Consider the following 26143-nt stretch of genomic DNA (forward strand, 5'->3'; position numbering starts at 1 on the left):
AAAGTGCATTTATCCCAAGTAGGATAATTTATGATAATATCATGATAGCCTATGAGATGTTGCATACCATGAAGACAAAATAGAAGAGAAGTGTTGGGACTATGGCAATAAAGCTAGATATGTCAAATGCCTATGATAGGGGGGAATGGCCTTTCCTTGAAGCTATGATGAATAGACTCGGTTTTGGGTTGAAGATAAGCAGGCTGATCATGAAATGTGTTTCATTAGTGAGCTATTCAGTCTTAGTCAATGGGAAAGAGGGGAAGAATTTCTTGCCTTCAAGGGCCATTAGGCAAATGGATCATTTATCGCCTTACCTTTTTATTATTTGTGTAGAAGGGTTAAGCCAACTGTTGTTGAAGTCAGAAAGGGAGGGAGCAATAAAGGGGACAACCATAAGTAGAGGGGGCATGCAAGTGAACCATCTCCTTTTTGCTTACGATTGTGTATTATTTTGCAGAGCTTTAAAGAGGGAATGAGAAGCTATTTATTCCATTCTAGAAGTCTATGAAAAAGCCTTTAGGCATGCCCTTAACAAAGAGAATATATCTATTTTTTTCAGCTCCAATATGGCAGCGGATGTGAAAAGAATGATATTTAAAGAGGCTAGGGCTGTATTATGTGAGAGTTAAGAAAAGTATTTGGGCTTGCCAATTGTTGTAGGAAGGTCAAGGTATAATGCTTTTTGAAGCATAAAGGAAAGGGTGTGGTTAAAGATGCAAAACTGGAAAACAGTTTTCTATCTAAGGCTGGGAAAGAAGTCCTTATAAAGATTGTCCTTCAAGCCATCCCAACTTACACAATGAGTGTATTCCAGTTGCCAAAGAAATTATGTAGAGATATCCAAGGCCTAATGTCCAGATTTTGGTGGAGTAACTGTCAGAATGAAAGGGGGGGCATTCATTGGAAGAGGTGGAGATGGTTGGGCATGGAAAAGGCTAGGGGAGGGATGGACTTTAGAAACCTAGAATTTTTTTAAAAAGCTATGCTTGCAAAATAAGGATAGAGGTTACTCAAGGAGCCTTTATCTTTGGTTGCAAGAGTTTTTAAGGATAAATACTATAAAAATGTTCAGGTTCTTGAGGCTCCCCTTGGAAAATCACTTTCTCTGATATGGAAGAGCATCTAGTCTGCCATGAATTTAGTGAAGGAAGGTCTGTTATGGAGGATTGGAAATGAAAAATCTGTCAATATATGGGGCTTGAAATGGTTACCCACTCAAACAACCCATTGTGTTCAATCTACAATACAAATCCTACATGCTAATGCTAAAGTGAGTGAACTACTAGAAGAACAGGAAGGGAGGTAGAAGGAGGATGTTATAGTAGAAATTTTTAATGAAGAAGAGGCTAAGGTGATTTGTACAATCCCTGTTAGTAGGCTTGACGGTGCAGATAAACCAATTTGGGGTCCATCAAAGAATGGAAAATTTTCTGTTAGAAGTGTTTACTTTGTTGAACATAATAAATATAGATTGGAGGAGAGTGGCCCCTCTCATGTAAATGCGGAAGTTGAAGTATGGAAGAAGATATGGCACCTTGATGTTCCAAGTTCTGCTAAGCATTTCATGTGGAAAGCTGCTAACAAAATCTTTCAAACAAGGGTGAATCTAAAGCACAGAAAGATCATTGGGATACAAAGTGCCCAATCTGTCGAGTTGAAGATTTAACCATAGAACATGTTTTATGGAACTGCCATGCAACAGTAGATGTATGTGGGAAGATTAAAAGCCTTGTTTATAAGTGGCCAATAGGTGGTGGGGACTTTATACAGTTGTGGATAGAAATGTGTAAAAAGATATAAACATAAAAGTTAGAAGAAATAGTGATGATAATGAAGAGTATATGACATAGAAGAAATAATTTTGTGTTTGAAAACAAATTCGCTAGCCCAGGTAGAGTTGTATAGTTAGCAATTGGGGGGCTTGAAGATTTTCATATTGAAAACCAAATAAGAGGGAAAAGTTTTGAAACAGACTGCAGTGGATGGCAGGGGGAGAGTTGGAAGAGACTTGAAGGGAAATGGTTTAAAGTCAATTTCGATGGGGCTATTAATATGGAGCAGCAGAAGATGGGGATGGGTATTGTGGTCAGGGATAGTAAGGGGGAGGTAATAGCATCACTATGTGGTTCAAAAGGGTCTGTAGATTCCCCTTTCATTGCAGAGTTTAATGCCCTTTGGAGAACAATGGATCTTTATTCTGAACTGGGTATCCAGGATGTGATAATTGAGGGGGATGCAAAGGAGCTCATAGATGTTGTCAAAGCTGAAACTGAAGATAAGTTGTGAAGGGGACAACTTTTGGAAGATATAAAGCACAGGTGGAAGGACAAGAAGCAATGGGATTTGAAGTTTACATATAGGGAAGGGAATGAGGTGGCGGACCATCTTGCAAAATTGGCTTTGCAGTTGAATGAAGAAATGTGTCAGATAGAAGAAGTCCCTGAGCATGTATACCATTTAGTTCGAAAAGACAGTTTGTAGTGAAAACAATTTGATGAAGTGAATACAAGTCAGTTCTTATTTCAAAAAAAAAAAAAAAGGAAAAAGTTGCACATGAAGATTACTTTTGTTGTAGTTTTGTGAAAGAGCAAAGCCTCATAGAAACGAGCCTAGAATTTCCAAGATGATGATCCTGATGACTTTAGACTCAAGGTACCTAGAAGATGTGCTCGTCTCTGTACATATAGCAGAAGCAATATGGTGTGAATTACCCTCGCATAATTATGTTTGCAAATGAAGTTATGTTACTTGAGTTTCTATCAGCTAAATAGGCTATTATTAACATGTGGATATTTACTAGATTTTTTAAGGTATTTATTGAAGGAATTCATGAATCCTATTTTGGAAGAAGACTATCCCAATCTTTGTTGTTAGACTCGTTCGGCCGAGGGATTTCTGGAGGAGAACGATGACTTGCATAATTTAGTATATTTTATCACTTTTTAATTTTAAATTTTAGTCTAATTTTATTTATTTTTATTGATTTTTGCCTTCATTGTTGTCATTTAAATTTTATTTTAGATTTGAAGAAAAAAAAGATCTAAATTTTAGAAGCTTATCGTTTAAAGACTCTCATTTAAATGAAGATTTTATTCGCTAGTCACTGATACTATTCGGGAATAAAGATCAAGTTAAATTTTTTAAGATAAAAATTTGAAAAGGTTGAAAATCAGAAAATGCAAAAGACGGAAGAAATTTGAAAAGGATAACATCAATATTCGAATAGAGAGAGAGGCCGATGTTGAAATTGATTTTTAGGATACGGACTCGTTTGTTTTCAGAGATGAGATGAGATGAGTTGAGATTAAAATTAAAAAGTTGAATAAAGTATTGTTAGAATATATTTTTTAATATTATTGTTGTTTTGGAATTTGAAAAAATTGAATTGTTTATTTTATTTTGTGTGGAGATTTGGAAAAGTTGTAATGATGAGGTGAGATGAGATGAGATGTTTTTGAAAAACAAACAAGGCCTAAAATTTCTGGATGATCTCGATTGCAAAAGATGGAAGTTGAAGAAATAAAAAAGAAAAGCAAAAGATGCTGAAAATTAAAACGTGCAGGAAAAAAAAAAACCCAATGATGGCGCCCCACAAGGCAATCTCAAAAGTTAAAAAAATATAAAGAAATATATCCTCTACCGACTACCCATCATACGACGTGCATTTAATACGGCGCTACGTCCACTGCTTCCAGGAGGAGCTGGGAATTACCATTAAGAATAATTAGTGTTTTATTTTTTTATTTTTTTTATATATATTTTTTAACACTTTTAAATATTTCTTAAAAAAATTATAATATTATTAAAATATATTTTCTTAATTATTAAATAAAAAAATAAAAATTATAGCTATAAAAATCAACGGAGAGAATATCATTTTCTTTGGAGAAAAAGAAAGCAACACCTAAAAGGACGCGAGGAGAGGAAAAATTGAACAAAACGTGGACGAGACAACAGAGTGCGATGAGTTTTTTTTCAGATGATTGAATTCTAATATTGAAAATAATGTCTCTTTACTATTTTATATACTTGAAGAAGTATTATTTATTCTGAGCTTATTGTTTCTAATTGACTGACCATTAATTATATGATTTTGATCTCGTGATTTGCTTTCGAAAGAGGTAATTATACGATAAACCTTGGATATTTTAATATAGGTAAATATAGAAATCGAAAGACCTATATGAACCTATGTAGTATTAAAATCGTTAGTCTTAATACATTCATGTCTATTAATTTGCATACTCTTGTGTAAAATGATGATCAAGAATAAATTTAACTGACTATCGAAAGAGACTTTTGGAAGAAGAATTTGAATAATTAAATTCAGATAGTTATATGAGAAAAGTACAATGAGAGATTAAATGAAATCGATTTCATAGAAGTTATTTTGCTTATTGATTTGATCATCAAACAACAGCTTTCTTTTCCTTTGAATATTTTCTTAAAATTTATTTTATTTCAATTTGTAATTACAAACAATCTTAGTGACTTTTTAAAATAAAAGTCGAGATTAGTATAATTGTCAAAAGTGAGATACTAATTCTTGAGGACGTCACTCTTCTCATCACTTTACTATAAAATTATTATATTGTGCAATTACAGTTTTGCACCGATCACATAACTCCCATTACAGACCACAATTATTGGTGTTTTGTAAGTTAGTTCTGAAGTTGTTCGACTTCCTCCTTCCTTTTTGGTTTATCAAGTAGTTAATGCTGCTCGAAAATTCACTCGGGCAGCAATAAATGTTGCGGAGTGAAAGAATTATGTTTCTGGTCGATGCACTTTTGCATATGTATTCAATATACAAAAATGATATCAGAGATTATCTAATAGAAGTTCTTACTATTATTGAGGATATTACAGCTCTATGGCAATGGATAGATACCAAAAACATAACAAACACATGACTCATGTATGTCTTATTAAGGAGAATGCAGCACTGGTAAAAGGCGAAGAGGTGCTTTCCTCCGAATGACTACCCTATAAATCTCAGTCATGTCGAAGTCCTCCACAGTTGCACCATCAGGCAACTCCCAGTCAAACCAGTAGAGGAGATTGGCCAACACATATTCAACTTCTAAGATGGCGAATGATATCCCGGGACATCCTCTCCGCCCCATACCAAAGGGGATGAATTGGTCATGATGGCCTCTGAAATCAATGGAGTTGTTAAGAAATCTCTCTGGAAGAAACTCCTCTGGCCTGTCCCATAACTTGGGATCCCTTTGAATTGCCCATGTGTTGATCAAGATGGTTGTTCTGGGAGGAATATCATAACCTACTAGTTTAGCACTTGCTGATGTACTGCGAGTAACCATAACAGGAGGATGTAACCTCAGAGTTTCTTTGACAATGCACTTTAAGTACTCCATTTGACCTAGATCAGCCTCATTTACTTCTGATTTTTCTCCCACCACTTTTCTTACCTCTTCTTGGGTTTTCTTCATCACACCAGGATTTTTCACAAGCTCTGCCATTGCCCATTCCATGACTGTTGCAGTGGTTTCAGTTCCTGCCACAAACATGTCCTGCAAGAAGACAAAGAAACATTGAGTTTTAGTCGTGTGTGAATGAATGAGTGAGTGAGTCAGAGGGAGACCAGTAGGATCGCTTTGATATTGTCTTTTGTGATATCGATATCAAGCATGCCATTCTCCCGAAGATGGAGAAGAATATCCACAAAATCTTTCTTATCAGATTGGTTGCTATCCCCGCTCTTTTCATGTTCTTCAATTATCTGATCAAGGACTGCATGCAATGCTTTAGAAGTCCTCCTCAATCTAGCTGAAAATCCGGTCAGAACATCAACCCATCCCAACCATGGAACAAGGTCTTCAAAGCAAAATGCTCCTACGAGTTCTATTGCCTTCCTTGATAAATGCCCACAATTCATGCTACCTTCTTCTCCTTCATACTTCTGACCAACCGAGGATCTAGAAGTTATGTCGTTTGAGATAGTAACAAGCATCTCACCTAGATCAATTGCTGCTACATTCATACACGAGCTTCGTATCTTCTCGACCATCTCCGCAACTTCTTCTTCCCTCACAAACTGAAATGCTTGCACCCTCCTTTGGCTTAAAATCTCAAGAACACAGATTTTCTTGGCTTGTCTCCAATACTCACCATAGGGACAAAAAGCAATGTCAGTACAACCATAGCAAAGTACATTTACTGCCTTTAATTGGGGCCTATTCAGGAAAACCGCATCATGGCACTTCATCAGGTCCCTTGCTATCTCTGAGGATGAAACTATAAGAACTGTGATATTTCCAAAGTGTAATAGCAGAATAGGGCCATACTTCTCAGAAAGAGCATGGAGAGATTGGTGGAGTAGTGTCCCTATCTGGTGAAGGTTGCCAATTATTGGAAATTTAGGAGGAGAGGGAGGGAAATTGAGTTTTCTACCTCCAGTGAGCTTAAGGAGATGCAGCAAGGAGAAGAGAAGAAGCAGGGAGAAGAGGAAAAGATTTAGCAGAGTGCTTGAATGCAGCAGTTGCCACCATTTATGCAGCAAGGTCATTGGATCCATTCCTTGTTTAGCTCTTCCTTCTGCTTCAAAGATTTTGCACTAAGTGTCTATACCATGCAGTGTAGCACTAATTAGAGTATGGACACAGTGCTTTTGCTTTGCTTTTCAAGGCCACTTGCTTTGCTTTCAAGACAAGGAAGATTCTATTATCAAAAAAGACACAGATTGTCAAACCTCTTATTAAATTTGAGGACCAAAGTTGAAACTGAGACATATTGTTAGTATATAATTGAGATTTTTTAATCTCTCTTCCAATCAATTTAGAGTTTTGGGACAAGTGTGATTTAACAACAGTGAATTTCAACGTGTCTATCTCTCTCTCTCTCTCTCACTTAAGAGACTCAAATTCGGATAGAACAATGTTGGTCCAACATATGAGGATAGATAGATGTCCCACTTTCTTTCCTTTTTTTGACTTTAATCGTACTAATGAAATATAAATGTTACGAAGGTTACACTGATTTGACATATGAACAACTTAACCAAATTTCAACCCTAATATTCGTATTGGCTTCATTAAAACTATTTCTAAAATTTGATAAAAAGTATATGATTTTTATAAATCCAAAACCTTCCTAGCCATAACCCCATATTGAATTAATTAAAATAATAATATAATAATATTTTTTTAATAAAAATATTTTTATTTTTATCATATTTTATAATTACACTAATCATATGTTAATTAATAATTTAATTTGATTCTTACATTATTATTACAAGACAGTTGGAGATTAAACGTGAATGAAAAAGACATTTGGAGATTAAAAGTGAATAAAAAATATATTTGAGTAGTGAATAGTAGCCCATTAAATTTGAAGAAACCCATCCATTTACTGTAACTCAAAGCTTCCCACTTATCTCTTTGGTTAATCCAATGCAACTCTATTTTAATGAAATTCATCATATTTTACATTTGACAAGACTTTTGACAAAATCAATACCAATACTCTAATCAAATTTCTAGCAATCTTTTCACATTTATTATGCTTCACTGTTCATGACACGTAAGAAATGTGAAAACAGAGTTGCTTCCATAAGAAATGGAGCTCTCATATTGTTTAGTATTGGTAATCTCATACTAATATTTTTAAATTCATTAACAAATCAAATTATGTCCGTATCTATAGCAAATGAAAAATTCTATATACCATATTACCATTCCACTTTCATCTCACTAAGTATGATGTGGCACATTTATCACCATTAAATGATCATTTATTACATGTTTCTTTTTCATCTAATGGTGATAAATGTGCCACATACGACTTAGTATGATCAAAATAGGATGAAAGTGTAGTGTATAGCATTACTCATAGCAAATATATTTTGTGTATTAATGAGTAGGCCTATGCATAAAACGCCCTGGGCCTATCTGATCGCAAGACTCGTTATTGATCCACCGACAAAAGTCGAACTCATCAAATCAAGTGAAACAACGGGGGTTGGCTACATATTATATCGGTCGAAACCGACTAGTAGGGTTAACTCATGGACCTTGGGCATCTCTGGTCCACTCACTCAAACTTCATCTTTGGACTAGTGCAGTAGTAGTACTGTACCGGTGCAGTAATACTTCATTTGTCATTGTACTTTAATCCATAGGGACAAAAAGCAATGTCAGTACAACCATAGCAAAGTACATTTACTGCCTTTAATTGGGGCCTATTCAGGAAAACCGCATCATGGCACTTCATCAGGTCCCTTGCTATCTCTGAGGATGAAACTATAAGAACTGGGATATTTCCAAAGTGTAATAGCAGAATAGGGCATACTTCTCAGAAAGAGCATGGAGAGATTGGTGGAGTAGTGTCCCTATCTGGTGAAGGTTGCCAATTATTGGAAATTTAGGAGGAGAGGGAGGGAAATTGAGTTTTCTACCTCCAGTGAGCTTAAGGAGATGCAGCAAGGAGAAGAGAAGAAGCAGGGAGAAGAGGAAAAGATTTAGCAGAGTGCTTGAATGCAGCAGTTGCCACCATTTATGCAGCAAGGTCATTGGATCCATTCCTTGTTTAGCTCTTCCTTCTGCTTCAAAGATTTTGCACTAAGTGTCTATACCATGCAGTGTAGCACTAATTAGAGTATGGACACAGTGCTTTTGCTTTGCTTTTCAAGGCCACTTGCTTTGCTTTCAAGACAAGGAAGATTCTATTATCAAAAAAGACACAGATTGTCAAACCTCTTATTAAATTTGAGGACCAAAGTTGAAACTGAGACATATTGTTAGTATATAATTGAGATTTTTTAATCTCTCTTCCAATCAATTTAGAGTTTTGGGACAAGTGTGATTTAACAACAGTGAATTTCAACGTGTCTATCTCTCTCTCTCTCTCACTTAAGAGACTCAAATTCGGATAGAACAATGTTGGTCCAACATATGAGGATAGATAGATGTCCCACTTTCTTTCCTTTTTTTGACTTTAATCGTACTAATGAAATATAAATGTTACGAAGGTTACACTGATTTGACATATGAACAACTTAACCAAATTTCAACCCTAATATTCGTATTGGCTTCATTAAAACTATCTCTAAAATTTGATAAAAAGTATATGATTTTTATAAATCCAAAACCTTCCTAGCCATAACCCCATATTGAATTAATTAAAATAATAATATAATAATATTTTTTTAATAAAAATATTTTTATTTTTATCATATTTTATAATTACACTAATATATGTTAATTAATAATTTAATTTGATTCTTACATTATTATTACAAGACAGTTGGAGATTAAACGTGAATAAAAAAGACATTTGGAGATTAAAAGTGAATAAAAAATATATTTGAGTGGTGAATAGTAGCCCATTAAATTTGAAGAAACCCATCCATTTACTGTAACTCAAAGCTTCCCACTTATCTCTTTGGTTAATCCAATGCAACTCTATTTTAATGAAATTCATCATATTTTACATTTGACAAGACTTTTGACAAAATCAATACCAATACTCTAATCAAATTTCTAGCAATCTTTTCACATTTATTATGCTTCACTGTTCATGACACGTAAGAAATGTGAAAACAGAGTTGCTTCCATAAGAAATGGAGCTCTCATATTGTTTAGTATTGGTAATCTCATACTAATATTTTTAAATTCATTAACAAATCAAATTATGTCCGTATCTATAGCAAATGAAAAATTCTATATACCATATTACCATTCCACTTTCATCTCACTAAGTATGATGTGGCACATTTATCACCATTAAATGATCATTTATTACATGTTTCTTTTTCATCTAATGGTGATAAATGTGCCACATACGACTTAGTATGATCAAAATAGGATGAAAGTGTAGTGTATAGCATTACTCATAGCAAATATATTTTGTGTATTAATGAGTAGGCCTATGCATAAAACGCCCTGGGCCTATCTGATCGCAAGACTCGTTATTGATCCACCGACAAAAGTCGAACTCATCAAATCAAGTGAAACAACGGGGGTTGGCTACATATTATATCGGTCGAAACCGACTAGTAGGGTTAACTCATGGACCTTGGGCATCTCTGGTCCACTCACTCAAACTTCATCTTTGGACTAGTGCAGTAGTAGTACTGTACCGGTGCAGTAATACTTCATTTGTCATTGTACTTTAATCCATAGGGACAAAAAGCAATGTCAGTACAACCATAGCAAAGTACATTTACTGCCTTTAATTGGGGCCTATTCAGGAAAACCGCATCATGGCACTTCATCAGGTCCCTTGCTATCTCTGAGGATGAAACTATAAGAACTGGGATATTTCCAAAGTGTAATAGCAGAATAGGGCCATACTTCTCAGAAAGAGCATGGAGAGATTGGTGGAGTAGTGTCCCTATCTGGTGAAGGTTGCCAATTATTGGAAATTTAGGAGGAGAGGGAGGGAAATTGAGTTTTCTACCTCCAGTGAGCTTAAGGAGATGCAGCAAGGAGAAGAGAAGAAGCAGGGAGAAGAGGAAAAGATTTAGCAGAGTGCTTGAATGCAGCAGTTGCCACCATTTATGCAGCAAGGTCATTGGATCCATTCCTTGTTTAGCTCTTCCTTCTGCTTCAAAGATTTTGCACTAAGTGTCTATACCATGCAGTGTAGCACTAATTAGAGTATGGACACAGTGCTTTTGCTTTGCTTTTCAAGGCCACTTGCTTTGCTTTCAAGACAAGGAAGATTCTATTATCAAAAAAGACACAGATTGTCAAACCTCTTATTAAATTTGAGGACCAAAGTTGAAACTGAGACATATTGTTAGTATATAATTGAGATTTTTTAATCTCTCTTCCAATCAATTTAGAGTTTTGGGACAAGTGTGATTTAACAACAGTGAATTTCAACGTGTCTATCTCTCTCTCTCTCTCTCACTTAAGAGACTCAAATTCGGATAGAACAATGTTGGTCCAACATATGAGGATAGATAGATGTCCCACTTTCTTTCCTTTTTTTGACTTTAATCGTACTAATGAAATATAAATGTTACGAAGGTTACACTGATTTGACATATGAACAACTTAACCAAATTTCAACCCTAATATTCGTATTGGCTTCATTAAAACTATCTCTAAAATTTGATAAAAAGTATATGATTTTTATAAATCCAAAACCTTCCTAGCCATAACCCCATATTGAATTAATTAAAATAATAATATAATAATATTTTTTTAATAAAAATATTTTTATTTTTATCATATTTTATAATTACACTAATCATATGTTAATTAATAATTTAATTTGATTCTTACATTATTATTACAAGACAGTTGGAGATTAAACGTGAATGAAAAAGACATTTGGAGATTAAAAGTGAATAAAAAATATATTTGAGTGGTGAATAGTAGCCCATTAAATTTGAAGAAACCCATCCATTTACTGTAACTCAAAGCTTCCCACTTATCTCTTTGGTTAATCCAATGCAACTCTATTTTAATGAAATTCATCATATTTTACATTTGACAAGACTTTTGACAAAATCAATACCAATACTCTAATCAAATTTCTAGCAATCTTTTCACATTTATTATGCTTCACTGTTCATGACACGTAAGAAATGTGAAAACAGAGTTGCTTCCATAAGAAATGGAGCTCTCATATTGTTTAGTATTGGTAATCTCATACTAATATTTTTAAATTCATTAACAAATCAAATTATGTCCGTATCTATAGCAAATGAAAAATTCTATATACCATATTACCATTCCACTTTCATCTCACTAAGTATGATGTGGCACATTTATCACCATTAAATGATCATTTATTACATGTTTCTTTTTCATCTAATGGTGATAAATGTGCCACATACGACTTAGTATGATCAAAATAGGATGAAAGTGTAGTGTATAGCATTACTCATAGCAAATATATTTTGTGTATTAATGAGTAGGCCTATGCATAAAACGCCCTGGGCCTATCTGATCGCAAGACTCGTTATTGATCCACCGACAAAAGTCGAACTCATCAAATCAAGTGAAACAACGGGGGTTGGCTACATATTATATCGGTCGAAACCGACTAGTAGGGTTAACTCATGGACCTTGGGCATCTCTGGTCCACTCACTCAAACTTCATCTTTGGACTAGTGCAGTAGTAGTACTGTACCGGTGCAGTAATACTTCATTTGTCATTGTACTTTAATCCATAGGGACAAAAAGCAATGCCAGTACAACCATAGCAAAGTACATTTACTGCCTTTAATTGGGGCCTATTCAGGAAAACCGCATCATGGCACTTCATCAGGTCCCTTGCTATCTCTGAGGATGAAACTATAAGAACTGGGATATTTCCAAAGTGTAATAGCAGAATAGGGCCATACTTCTCAGAAAGAGCATGGAGAGATTGGTGGAGTAGTGTCCCTATCTGGTGAAGGTTGCCAATTATTGGAAATTTAGGAGGAGAGGGAAGGAAATTGAGTTTTCTACCTCCAGTGAGCTTAAGGAGATGCAGCAAGGAGAAGAGAAGAAGCAGGGAGAAGAGGAAAAGATTTAGCAGAGTGCTTGAATGCAGCAGTTGCCACCATTTATGCAGCAAGGTCATTGGATCCATTCCTTGTTTAGCTCTTCCCTCTGCTTCAAAGATTTTGCACCAAGTGTCTATTAGAGTATGGACACGGTGCTTTTGTTTTGCTTTTCGAGGCCACTTGCTTCGCTTTCAAGACAAAGAAGATTCTCTTATCAAAAAAGACAGATTGTCAAACCTCTTAATAAATTTGAGGACCAAAGTTGAAACTGAGACAGGACGGAACCAAAAAATCTAGTTTGGGAGGGTCAAATTAGGAAAAACTAATTTTGGAGGGCCAAATACTAATTTTTATATAGTCTACTTTATAAAAATATCTTCTAAAACTTAATTTTCATCAAATTTTAAAAATTTTGAGGGCCCAAGCCTTAAGATAGTTCCGCCCTTGAACTGAGACATATTGTTAGTATATAATTAAGATTTTTTAATCTCTCTTCCAATTAATTTAGAGTTTTGGGATAAGTGTGATTTAACAACAAGAAATTTCACGTGTCTATTCTCTCTCTCACTTAAAGACTCTCAAATTTGGATAGAACAATGTTGACCCAACATATGAGGATAGATAGATGTCCCACTTTCTTTCCTTTTTTTACTTTATTCGTATTAATGAAATATAAATATTAGGCAGGTTACACTGATTTGACATTAGAACAACTTAACCAAATTTGATGATCAAATTTCTAGCAATCTTTTCACATTTACTGCTCATGACACATAAGAAAGGGGAAAGCAGAGCTGCTTCCATAAGAAATGGAGCTCTCATATTGTTCAGTATTATTAATCTCATACTAATATTTTTAAATTCATTAACAAATCAAATTATGTCCGTACACATTGCAAATATAATATAATATAATCATTATTGTCCATATCTATAGCAAATATATTTTGTGTATTAATGAGTAGGCCTGTGCATAAAACGCACTGGGCCGATCAATCGACAAAAGTCGGATTCATCAGATCAAGTGAAACAACGGGAGTTGGCTATTAATGAGTAAGGCAAAAATCACTAATGTGGTAGCTCAATCAATACAAACTAATATTTCATGACTTTGAAATCAAAAATTTGAGTTAAGACATGAGTTAAAACCACTTGTGATAATAAAGTTTAAACTTTAAGCCATGAGATGGACTTTAAATCAACTAGATACTTTCAGAATGTTGTGGTAAGTTAACAGACTCGCCCTTAAAACAGTAACTAACTCAAATCGAACATTTTGGAAAGAGAGTCAAGAGACTCCTATAGTCACGCTCAGGAAGCTCTGCTAGTCGCCCCATCTTCCCCTTATAAGAATTTTGCGAAGAGACAAAAAGAATTAGGCGAGATTTGAGAGATGGCAAGGCTCGCAGAGTCAGGTCTTATAAGATTTTAATATTTAAAGCAAATCTAATCCCATCATTCAAATACTATTTCCATGTATATACTTCAGAATTTTGTTAGCTGATGATCCAAATATTAACAAACCCACTAGGTACAACGCAACCTAAAAACTACAAAAAAAAAAAAAAAATGATCAAAGCAGCGATTAAATGGAAAGGAGGTAAGCCACAGAGGTGAGACAATCTGGACACCGGCAGGCCACCTTTCAGTCAGTGTGTGATATTTACAACATTCAGATTTTAACATCATCCTTGGACTGGACTGGACTGGACTCATCCCAGCAAAGATAATATTAATCCTTGGTCTGGCAAAGATAGGCTTGGAGGCATAATCCTAGCAACATCCCTCTCTTTGTAAACCACCCAAGAAGCAAAACCTCAATGTGCTGGACTGGACTCATCTCCTAAGATGGTCCCTAGAAAAGAATGGATGCCTAAGGGCCTCACGAGCTGTTAGTCTATCTGACGGATCGTATTTAAGCAACCCCTGCAATAGATGTATGAGATCCCCCGCTGAATGATCAACATGCTGCATTATCAGATTCTGGAAAAAGAATGAAGATAATAATAGATTAGTTAGCATAGAACTTTGCAAAGGTGATATTGGATTTCATGTAATAGTATTTGATGTGTAGAAAACCTGAAGCCGGGGAAGCTTCATTACAGCCTTGATACTCTCCCTTGAAGTTGCACCATCTGGCCAATCCAATCTACCTCTTCTAACATACTTTTCTGCATGTCGACTGCAAAGACCAATCCGAATAAATGAGATTAATCATTAAATATTCCCTTCAAAGTTAGAATTGAAGTGTAGGAACCTCAGAGTACAACTTACTCTACTCTCTTCAACATGTGTTGTGGTAATGGACCAAACACCCGCTCCATCATTGCTAGATGTTCCAAATTCTCGTGTGTTTGAAACAATGCCTCACCCTATATCATTGGTCCATAAAAATATGCATAAATATAATATTAATCATTCATAATCATACCGTCATAACTAAAAAGATTCACAGAAGTACCGTGCACAACTCCACTATGATGCAACCAATACTCCATATATCACAAGGATAACTCCATCCAAGTCCTATAAAATGGTTGAAAGAATTCAGTTCATATGCTGCGAAATAGCAAAAAACAAACATGAAATTTTTTTTCCAAATAAAAAACTAACCAAGAATAACCTCAGGTGCACGGTAATGTCGGGTAGACACAATATAACTCTGATCTTGACGCTCATAAGTTGTACTACCGAAATCAATCACCTTGATGGCACTTGACTTGGGCACTCTTTTAAAGTAGGAGCCATCTTTCGGTGATCGGGAAGAATTCTGCATGTGGCAGCATATTTTAAAAGAAATGCTCTTCAGAGCTATTCATTTGTAAAAAGGCAGCAAAAATAGGAAAATACCTTATAATCCCTGTAATCAGGAACTTTCACATATTCTGAAGAAACTAGGAGTACATTCTCTGGCTTCAAGTCAGTATGTATCAGTCGCAAGTCATGCATAACTGCAAATGCAATTAACACAAAAATCTTCAGGAAACAAAACTAGAAAAAATTAGACACTGGACGAAATCAGTGAAGCGTTGCAAAGCAACATCATTCCTCGCCTATTCCAATGATTTTACGTATTTGATGAATGAAAGAGAATGGAGATATAGGTGAATGAAGTATATGACTCAAAAATATCACTAACGAGTAAATGAAGATTTTTTTAATCAGTATATAAAGTAAATGGAGATTAATCAGCATATCACATTCAGACCAAACAGACTAAAGAGAAAATAGCAAGGCAGAGAAACATATTAAAGATTGAAAAAGTAGCTAGCATAGAAAATTACTACACACATGCTACACATTCCAATAGTTGTCTGCCAATCTCACGGACTAGATCAATGGGAAATGAGCGATAATTGTTTTTCCGTAGAAAATCGTATAAGCTTGGTCCAAGCTTCTCAAACACCTGTGGACACCATTTGAATTCACCCACAAGTCTTAACCCCAAATTATTTGTGAGTTGGGGAAATTAATCCATCATGAAATCAATCATATACTTACAATACAGATATGGTTACGATAGTCAAACCAGTTCCGTATTTGCACACAACTGCAAGGAATAAACCCATTTAACAATTGCCAAAGATCTCATGAAAGCTTCTTAATAGTACCATTAAGTGTAGAAAAAGAAGTTAAACCATAATCAAAGTACTCACCGATTGCCACCTTTATCATGTTTACCAAGTTGTTGCAGCATTTCAATCTCTATCATAGCTGCTTCACGATACTTCTTAATTCCACGGACAATTTTGATGGCAACCATTTCCTTCTTTTCTCTATCCCAGCACTCCAAAACCTGTCCAAAAGTACCTTCACCCATTTTGCCGTGGATCTTGTCTGCAAACATCAGTAAAAACATAAAAACGATTAGAAAATTAAAGTAGATACATCTAGAAATTGATTTAATAAAATCCCATTACAAACCCACAACCAATACACGCCTACTTTCCTGCATGCCTAGCTATATGTAGATCATAACCACTTCCAATTGAAGTCGAAAGAATTTAGAGTGAGAAATCTAACATAACTGTAGAGTATAAACTTAAATCCTATTGCAAAATTGCAATAACAAAAACTAGTAAATAAAAATAAACAAAAAGGAATTGTTAGCATTTTCAATTTCATAAATCTGATATAAACAATAAGCATAAATGTCTTTAATGATGGTAAAGTGAAATTACAGCGAGAAGTTAAATTTTCTCCAAGCTCAAACATGTAATGCCCATCTTTGTCATCATCTCGCCTTGGGGGAGAACCATTTCGTGCCACTCCCTTCTCATATAGAGATGAACAAGTGGTATGGTCTGAGGGTGCTCTTGAAGGTGCAAAGCTTGTCAGATTCCCAACCTCTTGTCCACAAAACATTCCTACCTGGGCCTACACACAGCCATCCATTCATGTACCACTCAAGAGATCAAATTATATTCACACCCCTCCCCATTACTTAATAACCTTTGCCAACATCCCTTGATTGCAAAATTCCCAAATATCACAGTGAAACCAAAACAGTATAAATTAAAATAAGAAACCCAGTAAATCATGTAGGAAAAAAGGTGCACACCATAAGCACATCAAAAATATATATTGATCCGAGTTATGGACAAGACAAACGAAATAAATTTGGTTCAATATATTTTTAATGCGTAAAAATATCCATTAACTTTCCCCTTTTTTGACAACTTTTTAACAAAATAATAAAAAACCAAATAGAATTTCTTCCGAAAAAATTAATTTCACTGATTCTTCGACCAAAAGAAAGAGTACCGCGATATAGTCGGAATAAAAAATCCAGTACATACTCGAACAAGAAATTCCAGTCAAACAAGTAAAGATCTAGTTCCAGGCAACCGTATTTAATGAAATCAACCTAACCAACTCTTCCGCGAGACGTTAATCTCGACGACTAAAATCTATAAAAAAATTCCAGTAAAAAGGTATAAATATTTGATCGACGGTAGCAGATCCCAATCAAAATAAGTACATAGATGTATTCGTATGCATACGCAGTCAGGTCCAGATCTTTAAGTTGGTAGATCTGCCTTTTCTATCAAAACGAACATAATTTATATACAAGATCTGATATTGAAACTTATGGAGGGGAGGGGGAATAAAACCAATGTACGGAATAGCAGATCTGGCCAAAGAAATACGCAGAAATCAGACCAAATCAAGATCTTGAAATATATGATTTGTTATCATGGAAAATAATCGGATCTGAAAACATTAGCAGGGAAGGAGGCGAAAGATTATACCTTGGGGGCCTGAGGAAGAACGTCCCAGCCCAAACGCGCCCTCTTCGCGGGTCGCCGATCCATGTGCGTGTGAGGAAATTCCGTCACGCGCTCCATCTCCATGATCGGGAAAAGCATGAAATCACAAATTCTTTTCAGAGAGAGAGTTTCCTTTCGAGAAACAAACAGAGGCGAAGGCGAATGAATGAGTTATTGGTGAATCCGATCTAAACCTAACCCTAAATTTTAACCTCACACAAAGGCGTGAGTCGGTTGTTGAGGCGAAATCTGTCCGTCCACGTGTCGAATATCTAGCCGTGGTTTTGACTGGTTGCCCGCATTTATGATTCCTATCCAGCTCGCAATCGCATTACCTGTAAAGTCTTTGGGAACCTTAACCACAGTTTATTTTTGGTCCAGACTTGACCATGGTTAAGTTACCTTTTCCCACAACATCGAGTGTTTTTTTTTTATTTATAATAATTTTTTTTTTATATATTTAGGATTCGTTTAGAAGTTGAGCTCATCTCAACTCATCTCTACTCATTATTATAATTTTTTTAAATTTTAATATAAAATATAATAAATAATTTAATTTTTTTAAATCTCAAAATAATAATAATAATAAATAATAATATTCTAATAATATTTAATCATCTTAACTCAATTTAATTCAACTCATTTCAACATCCAAATCAATCTTTAAGAAAGAAGTTTCAAATTCAAGATTTTAATTTTAAAAATTAAAAAGTTATGTTTACAGATATTTAATATTTTTTTTATTTTTAATTTTTATGCCACTGCTCAATTTAGAGATTAATATTTGAATGGTACTATGGAGGTTTCTTACAACAAAAGACTACCGACAAGTTCAAATATATTTTTTTATTTATTTTTCTAATTTTCTAATCATTTTTATATATTTTTAAAAAATAAAAAATAATGTCAATTGATTAATAGACAATTTTTTAATTATTAAATAAAAAAATTACAAAAATAAAAAACAATCGGTCTATTTTATCAGGAGGAATTATCGGTTTAAATATCATTTTTCTTAATATTTACATCATCAAATATGACACTTTTATGGATCTTCCATTCTATTTTTAAAAGAAAAATTCAAATGTAAATGGATCATGGCACTTCACTGTAATGGAAAAAGAGTAGGAAGAGAGAATATATAGTCCTAAAATCTTTCGAAAATTAAATCTAAATTAGCAATAATCGTAGAGGCAGAACACGTTGGTTACAATGATTTTACAAACCTAAAAACACAGCAGAATTTGAAATATAAATATAAATACAAATCATTCTAGAAATTAAGCACACAATACCCATGGATTTGGAATATACCTCAAACTTCTAGAAACCAATCGGAGATTTCAAACATAAATGAAAGATTTTTTCTTCCTAATTATCTCTATAATAATATAAAAAGAAAATGCTTGAAAAACAGGAATTTACCAAAATATGAAAAAACAGCAATAAATTAATGGCCTTTACGTGGAAGTTGTTTTGTGTATGTATCACGGCTCAATATAAAAACTATCAATTATAGATTTCTACTAAATTATTGGCCTTTCAGACACAATTCGAGCATTATGAGTTCGTTATTATGTCTTTCGGTTTAACTAATGCTTCCACCGTTTTCATAGATCTTATGAATAGAATTTTTAAGAATTACTTGAACTAATTCGTGGTAATTTTTATTGATGATATTCTTATTTACCCTCAATGTAAAAGAGAACACGAATATCATTTGACATTTGTCATTACAGCACTAAGAGAGAAGCAATTGTATGCAAAATTCAAGAAATGTAAGTTCCAATTATAAAAGATCACTTTCTTGGGACACATGGTATCAAGAAAATGAATCTTAATGGACCCGACAAAGATTGATGCAGTAGTGAAATGGGCAAAGCCAAATAATGTTAAATGAGGTACGAAGTTTCTTAGATCTTGCTAATTATTATAAAATATTTGTAAAAGGATTTTCAAATATCATAGCTCCAATAACGAGGTTAACAATGTAGAATGAGAAGTTCTTATGATGGATGAATGTGAGAAGAGTTTTCAGGACATTAGGAAAAGATTAGTCACTGCACTAGTTCTCACTGTTCCCTCAAGAAATGGTGGGTTTCTTACATACAGTGACACTTCACTATTTTGTTTGATTGCAATATTGGAAAGTTATTGCATATGCTGCCTAACAACTTACAAACTATGAGCAGAATTACCTAACACACGATCTAGAGCTTGTGGCATGGTATTTGCCCTGAATATATGAGACATTATCTTTATGGAGAGAGGCGCAAGATTTATATCGACCATAAGAGTCTGAAATATTTTTCACATAAAAGGAACTAAATATGAGGTAGGATAGATAGTTGGAACTCCTAAAGGACTGTAATTGAAGTATTAATTACCATCCAAGCAAAGCAAATGTTGTAGCATATGCCCTTAGTTGAAAATTATCCTCTAGCACACTGGCTACGATGTACATCTCCCAAAAGTATATATTGTTGGATATAAAATGAGTAAATATTGAGGTAGTCGAATACCTAAGCCAAACTAAATAGTTTAACCTTAGGTTTGGCGTTGATGGACCAGATTAAGGTTGTCAGACTAATGATACAAAGTTGATAAAGATAAAAGGAGAGATACTAGAAAGCAAGAGGCCCGACTATTCAGTATTAGATGATCACAACCTGAGGTTTAGGCCACATTTGAATATTGAGTTGAGTTGAGATGAATTAAGTTTTTTTATGAATAGTAGTAAGTTGAGATGGTAGAGTCAGTTTTATGGGACCTACTTAAGATGAGTTTAGATGTGTTTGGATGTTAAAATAAGTTTAGATATATTTATGGAAAGTTAAAAAAGATTGTAGGTCCTGCATATAAAAATGTGTTGAGTTGTAAAAGGTTGTGAGTCCTACGTGTAAAGAGATTTTGAGTTTAAATGTGTTTTGTGATTTGAGAGTTAGGTATTTAGATATCAGACTCAGCTTAAAGTGAGATTATGTGTACCTAATGATAGAGAGATTAAGGCTTTGATTTGAATAGAAGCTCATCGTTCGCTGTATACAGTTCAATTGAGTAGTATCAAAATGTACCGAGATTTGAAGAAACATTTTTTGTGGAATGGAAAGAAGAAAGAGGTAGTGACTTAAGTAGCGCAGTGTTTGACTTGTAAATAGGTCAAAAGTAGAGCATTAGGGGACCTAAGGTACATTTTAGCCACTTCTTATACCAGTTTGGACCTAAGATGAGATTAAGATGGATTTTGTTTTGGGGTTTCTTGGCACTAGGAGGTCAGGATGCATCATGATTGATTGTTGAATGAATGTCAAAATCAACTCATTTATCTCTATTCAGATGACATACTCCATGGATAGATTGGTAGAGCTATACGTCAGAGAAATCCTCAAATTACATGGGGTACCATCTAATATTGTCTTCGACAAAAAGATACTCAGTTCACTTTGGCTTTCTAGAGGAATGTACAAAAGGAGTTAGGAATTCAACTGACTTACAGTACAACATTCTATCCTCAAAATGACAGGTCAATTAGAAAGGACAATTCAGATCATGGAAGATATGCTCAACGCATGTGTGATGGAGTTTGAGGGCAGCTAGATACGGTATTTAGCACTTATTGAACTCGCATATAACAACAACTACCAAGAGAGTATTCGGGTAACGCCATACGAAGTTCTCTATGGATGTAAATGCATGTCAACCCTTTACTGGGATGAAGTGGGAGATTGGAGGATACTTGGGTAAGAAATTAATCAAGACATGTCCGAGAAAACTTCAGTTATTGAGAAGAAACTTGAAGTTGCACAATAGAGACAGAAGAAATATGCGAACCAACGGAGACTAGAATTGGAATTTGAAATAAAAAACAAAGTATCCCTAAAGGTTGCGCCGATGAAAGAGACAATGAGATTTGGTAAAATGTGGAAGTTGAGCCTATGGTACATAGACCCTTTAAAGATCTGCAACGTACATGCTAGCAATTTCACCTCAATTATCTACTATTCACGATGTGTTCCATGTCTCTATGCTCCAGAAATATGTCTCAAACCCCACATGTATTGGAGTACGAGCTCCTCCAAATTCGTAATGAGCTCACCTATAAAGAGTTTCTAGTAGGAATATTAGCGCAAAAGTCCCAAGTCCTACGAAACAAAACTATCTAAATGGTCAACGCACTTTGGAGTCACCATATTGAGAGAGAAGCCACTTGGAAATGTGAGGATGCATGAGGGATTAATATTCCTAATTTTTTTTTATTGAGGTATATTTCATCTTGAGGATGACCTTTTCAATAGATTGACACTACCATAGTCAGTAATAGACAAAATTGGAACATCTTGAGCATCTTTAAATCTCTCTCCTTCTACAATCTCCTCAAAACTACAACAGTCTACTCTCACAGCAAGTCACCATAACCAACTGTTGGAGACTTCCTCATGTACTCGTTAGCCAAGAGCCAAGCATTATCATTCACCATCCCAACAACCCACATCTCCTCCCTCATGCCAACAACATTATCAAGCCTATATAACCACCAACCCCTTTTCCGTAAATGAGATAGAGCACCGATAGCTTCTACCATCCCATGTAGCAAAACGAGAAGCCCGGCTTTGCAAGTCGACGTCGTCTAACCATTGAAAACCACGTATTACCCACCAATTGAGGAAACTAGTACAAACTGAGACATCACTAACCTCCAACCAAATCCATCCACCAATTGTGGACAATATAATACACCAACCATTAAATTTCCCCCACACTCTACGACGGACATTGACCCTACTTCTCTCATCCATCAATTTCTCTCTCAACTAAAAGTGACCGATTACTTCTGTATGTGTTTTGCTTCTGCCCACCGACAGACGCCAAAATCAGCCGACTGAAAGCCTCCTGTCAACTTTGCATTGTTCTGGTAAGCCTACATCTGATCTATTTCTTTTTTTTTTTTTTTGTTATCTTCTTGATCTAATGGCATTGAACTTTTCTTTAACCTCAATGTTCCACCACCACGCACAAAGGAAGTCAATTAGTTGCCTACTGTCTTCGGCTCAGCCACCCAACTCTGTCGCGTTTTCCCTCTCACTCGTGAGTCTCGAATCTTCCTCTACCGCTCGGTTACTCTTTTGTTCACAAATGAAGTTATCGTGTGGCTTCCGTAAAGTATGAAACATGTAGACGTTGAGGGCTTAATTACGTTATTGCCTTTAATTTGTAAGCATGGTAGAATGTAATTTGAACTTGCTTTTCATTCGGTTTGTATTACTTTGGGCTTGCGTTACGTTGGGCTTACTTTATTGTAGGCTTTGTTTTAAGTCTCAAAATTATACTGATATTAATTATGAGGTTAATCTATATTCTTAAGTATTAATTTTTACAATTAGATTACAATAATATATCACCAAAGGTTGATTTCGGTTTGAAAACTTTATATATGATCAAGTCTAACTAGTGAACCAATTTTTTCACTATTTATTTTTTACAGTTTTGGATAAAATCTAATTATTCTACTAAAGTTATAATCTAAAAATGAAGACTTGTTATGGTATTTATGTATTATTAGTATGTATTAATTTTTTATAGAATTGAATAATTATTAAATTATTTTCTATAGTATATATTTAATTAAACAAAATATTATGATACGTCTTTCTAAAAAATTTAGTGAGGAGCTACGACATGAGATTTTAGAATCAATGATGTAAGGTACGTAATTTGACCATAAAATTAGGATTGACACACATTAGCTAGTTTAGATAGATTAATTATTAAAGTCAATTATTTGGAAGCCAACTTTTATGTACCACGCATGACATGAAATATGTAAGCATGCTATCCATCATAACACACGATCATGTTTAATTCTGTATTTTATAGCTAGTTATATTATTATGTATGACATTCAACTCAAGTCGCATAAAACACATAAGTTTTCATATGATAAAGTATAAGATAAATATCAACATTAATAAAATGTCCATAATAATGCATGAAGTCAATGCAATCATGGGTGTATGTGTAAGACGTGGACTTAAATGTAGCCTAACATAATATATTATGATACAATCAGTGGTTCCCCTTGTGACCACATGATGTGAGACTGGTGTATAACCTTGCACACATGATTAATGTGTGTTGGCCAATCATATAAGTCAAAATAAAAGAAGATGTTTATAAGTTATGCATGCAATGAACATATATTTGAATAATCAAGATTTTATTCTCTCAAGCATGTAAAATTTTATGAAAAACCTTTGTGTTTATTATGTTTACGCTATGGTGGATTTCTTACTATCTTCAACACATTTTAGTTTTATTTTATATTTTTAAGTACCCAGGTAAGGAAAAAGATGAGGACAAGCAAGCAGACCAGACCTTGGATGGAGCAGTCTAATAAAATCTAGTCTCACGTATTTTAGTTAATTTTACATCATGATAATAATTTTCCCAATTTAGTTTGCTTGGAAAATTTTGGTTACGTTCTTATTCAAGACAAGATTTATTTAATAACATTTTTATAAGATAAATAATTGTTTGATTAATTGTACAAATTTATTGCTTGACTTTATTCATGAAAGTACATGACATCCCTAGCCTAAGGGAAGTGGGTGTTATAGAAAAAATTAGCTTATTGTAGAAAAAATTGTGTTTAAATCCTTTGCCACCACTTGTTTTTCTCAATAATTTGCCTAGAATTTGAATATTTTTCATGTTGTTTGTTAGTATAATGCAGAATTGATTCAATGTTTGAACTTGGCTTAATGATTATTGAAGGCTCAATAACCATTGTTTGTTAAGTTGTTTTGGGTTGTTGTTGTTAGCATTTAATTCTTGTTATGGAACACTTTATTATGATTTTACTGGCAGGGCAACAACATATGTTGTTTGGGATAACTTGGACAGTATATTTTAATCCTTATATTGGATAGTTTTTTGTTTTCAATTAGTTAGATAATTTGGGCTGGGCATGTAATTGAATACTTTTTGAGCTTGCTTGATAGTTTGTCCTGGACATGTTATTATTGTTTTTAACATATGTATATGAATGTTTGTGTATATTGTTGTTGGGTTTTTAAGTTCAACTATAATTGAAGTGTTGTCTCTGTTTTTAACTAGGGTTTTAAAGTTAAGTTAATAATATTTTATTATTATATAGAGTTTAGATGGATAATCCAAAAAGTTTTTGAATGGAATAAGCAAAAGGTAAAATATGTTATATTAATTAAAATTTGATTGATAGGATAGCAAATCTAATGCTAATACTCCTAGTTACTCAGTCAGCCTTACCTTAAATAATGCTAACTACATCCGTCGATCACTTCATTAATAATGCTCACTTTGATCCCTCTAATTGTTTCAGTTTTTTGCTTACCACCTCGCTCTTTTGCTTTTACTCCCAACACTCTCTGTTGATGATAACTTTATCATCTAGAATAGTTACAAATTATTATTTAGAAAAAACTATCAGAAATCAAGTTCTTAACAATATAATTAAGCATGTAATAACTAACAGTATAGCTTTGGTAGAAAGTGGCTTGTAATATCATATAGTCTTGACTGAAAGATTTAGAGATGAAATAGTTTTGATAAAAAAATAAGCCAAAGAACCTTTGCTATTTATACTTGAATATATCATGTACACGTAAAATTAAATTAATACAAATTAATACATATTATACATATTAGTACATAATCATAGCTGGCTTTCCATCTATAATATGATCTGCACTATGAGTTGTTGCTAGCTGGATTGCCTTTTATAGAAGATTTGGTTTGTGACTCTTGTGACATGGTTTGAATTTCGGGGAGGAGTGAATTTGATGCTTGAATCTTGGAAAGCTATGCATCTGATGATTCCTATAAATTTGTGGTTTGGTAAATGTCTTGACATCCCCTGCATGCTCATGGGTGTGGAACAGATTCTAAGCTTATCTCAAAGAAGGAGGACACGTGTAGAGGTAAGCCCTTTGGTAAATATATCTGTAAGTTGATCAAGGGTAGTAAGATATCTTGTGATAATGTCCTTGGCAATAACCTTTTCCCTTATGAAATGGTAGTCAAGCTCAACGTGTTTGGTGCGGGCATGAAACACAGGATTAGAGGCAAAGGCTAGAGCTCTAAGGTTGTCTCACCAGAGTGTAGGAGGAGCAACAAGTGGGATGTGGAGCTCTTTAAATAGAGTGTGAAGCCAATACAATTCAGCAGTAGCCATAGCCAATGACCTATACTCAGCTTTTGTACTAGACTTATACACTATAGGTTGCTTCTTAGCACTCCAACTAATCAGGCATGGACAAGAAAAACAGCATAATCAGGGGTGGAGCATTGTTAATAAGGATTTCCAACCTAGTCAGAGTCACTATAGGCTATTAAATTGAGTGTGCCACAACCAAAAAATAAACCATGG

At 34.3% G+C, this 26143-nt stretch overlaps 2 protein-coding genes across 5 annotated transcripts; both read right to left on the reverse strand.

The window, feature by feature from the left end:
- Nucleotides 1-1046: 1046 nt before the first annotated feature.
- LOC108986716 (cytochrome P450 71A1-like) lies at nucleotides 1047-6540 on the reverse strand. Its single transcript, XM_035693845.1, has 3 exons — nucleotides 5609-6540; nucleotides 4950-5537; nucleotides 1047-1184 (listed from the first exon to the last, which is right to left on the reverse strand). Exons 1-3 carry the CDS (start codon nucleotides 6530-6532, stop codon nucleotides 1047-1049), a joined length of 1650 nt encoding a protein of 549 aa, XP_035549738.1. The 5' UTR covers nucleotides 6533-6540.
- Nucleotides 6541-13895: 7355 nt separating this feature from the next.
- On the reverse strand, nucleotides 13896-18011 carry LOC108986719 (serine/threonine-protein kinase AFC2). Of its 4 annotated transcripts, XM_018959427.2 has the most exons (11): nucleotides 17722-18011; nucleotides 16651-16846; nucleotides 16126-16306; nucleotides 15971-16019; nucleotides 15761-15875; nucleotides 15320-15420; nucleotides 15083-15239; nucleotides 14931-14995; nucleotides 14744-14841; nucleotides 14549-14651; nucleotides 13925-14452 (listed from the first exon to the last, which is right to left on the reverse strand). In XM_018959427.2, the coding sequence occupies exons 1-11, from the start codon at nucleotides 17836-17838 to the stop codon at nucleotides 14306-14308; spliced, it is 1329 nt and encodes a 442-aa protein (XP_018814972.1). In that variant the 5' UTR covers nucleotides 17839-18011; the 3' UTR covers nucleotides 13925-14305. The 4 variants fall into 4 exon arrangements, with proteins under 4 accessions (XP_018814973.1, XP_018814974.1, XP_035549853.1 ...); XM_018959428.2 differs by lacking the exon at nucleotides 16651-16846 and having other exon boundaries at nucleotides 13896-14452; nucleotides 17722-17829; XM_018959429.2 differs by lacking the exons at nucleotides 15761-15875; nucleotides 15971-16019 and having other exon boundaries at nucleotides 13917-14452; nucleotides 17722-17924.
- Between the last annotated feature and the right edge of the window lie 8132 nt (nucleotides 18012-26143).

Source organism: Juglans regia, chromosome 9 (assembly GCF_001411555.2).
Source record: "Juglans regia cultivar Chandler chromosome 9, Walnut 2.0, whole genome shotgun sequence".
NCBI lineage: Eukaryota > Viridiplantae > Streptophyta > Magnoliopsida > Fagales > Juglandaceae > Juglans > Juglans regia.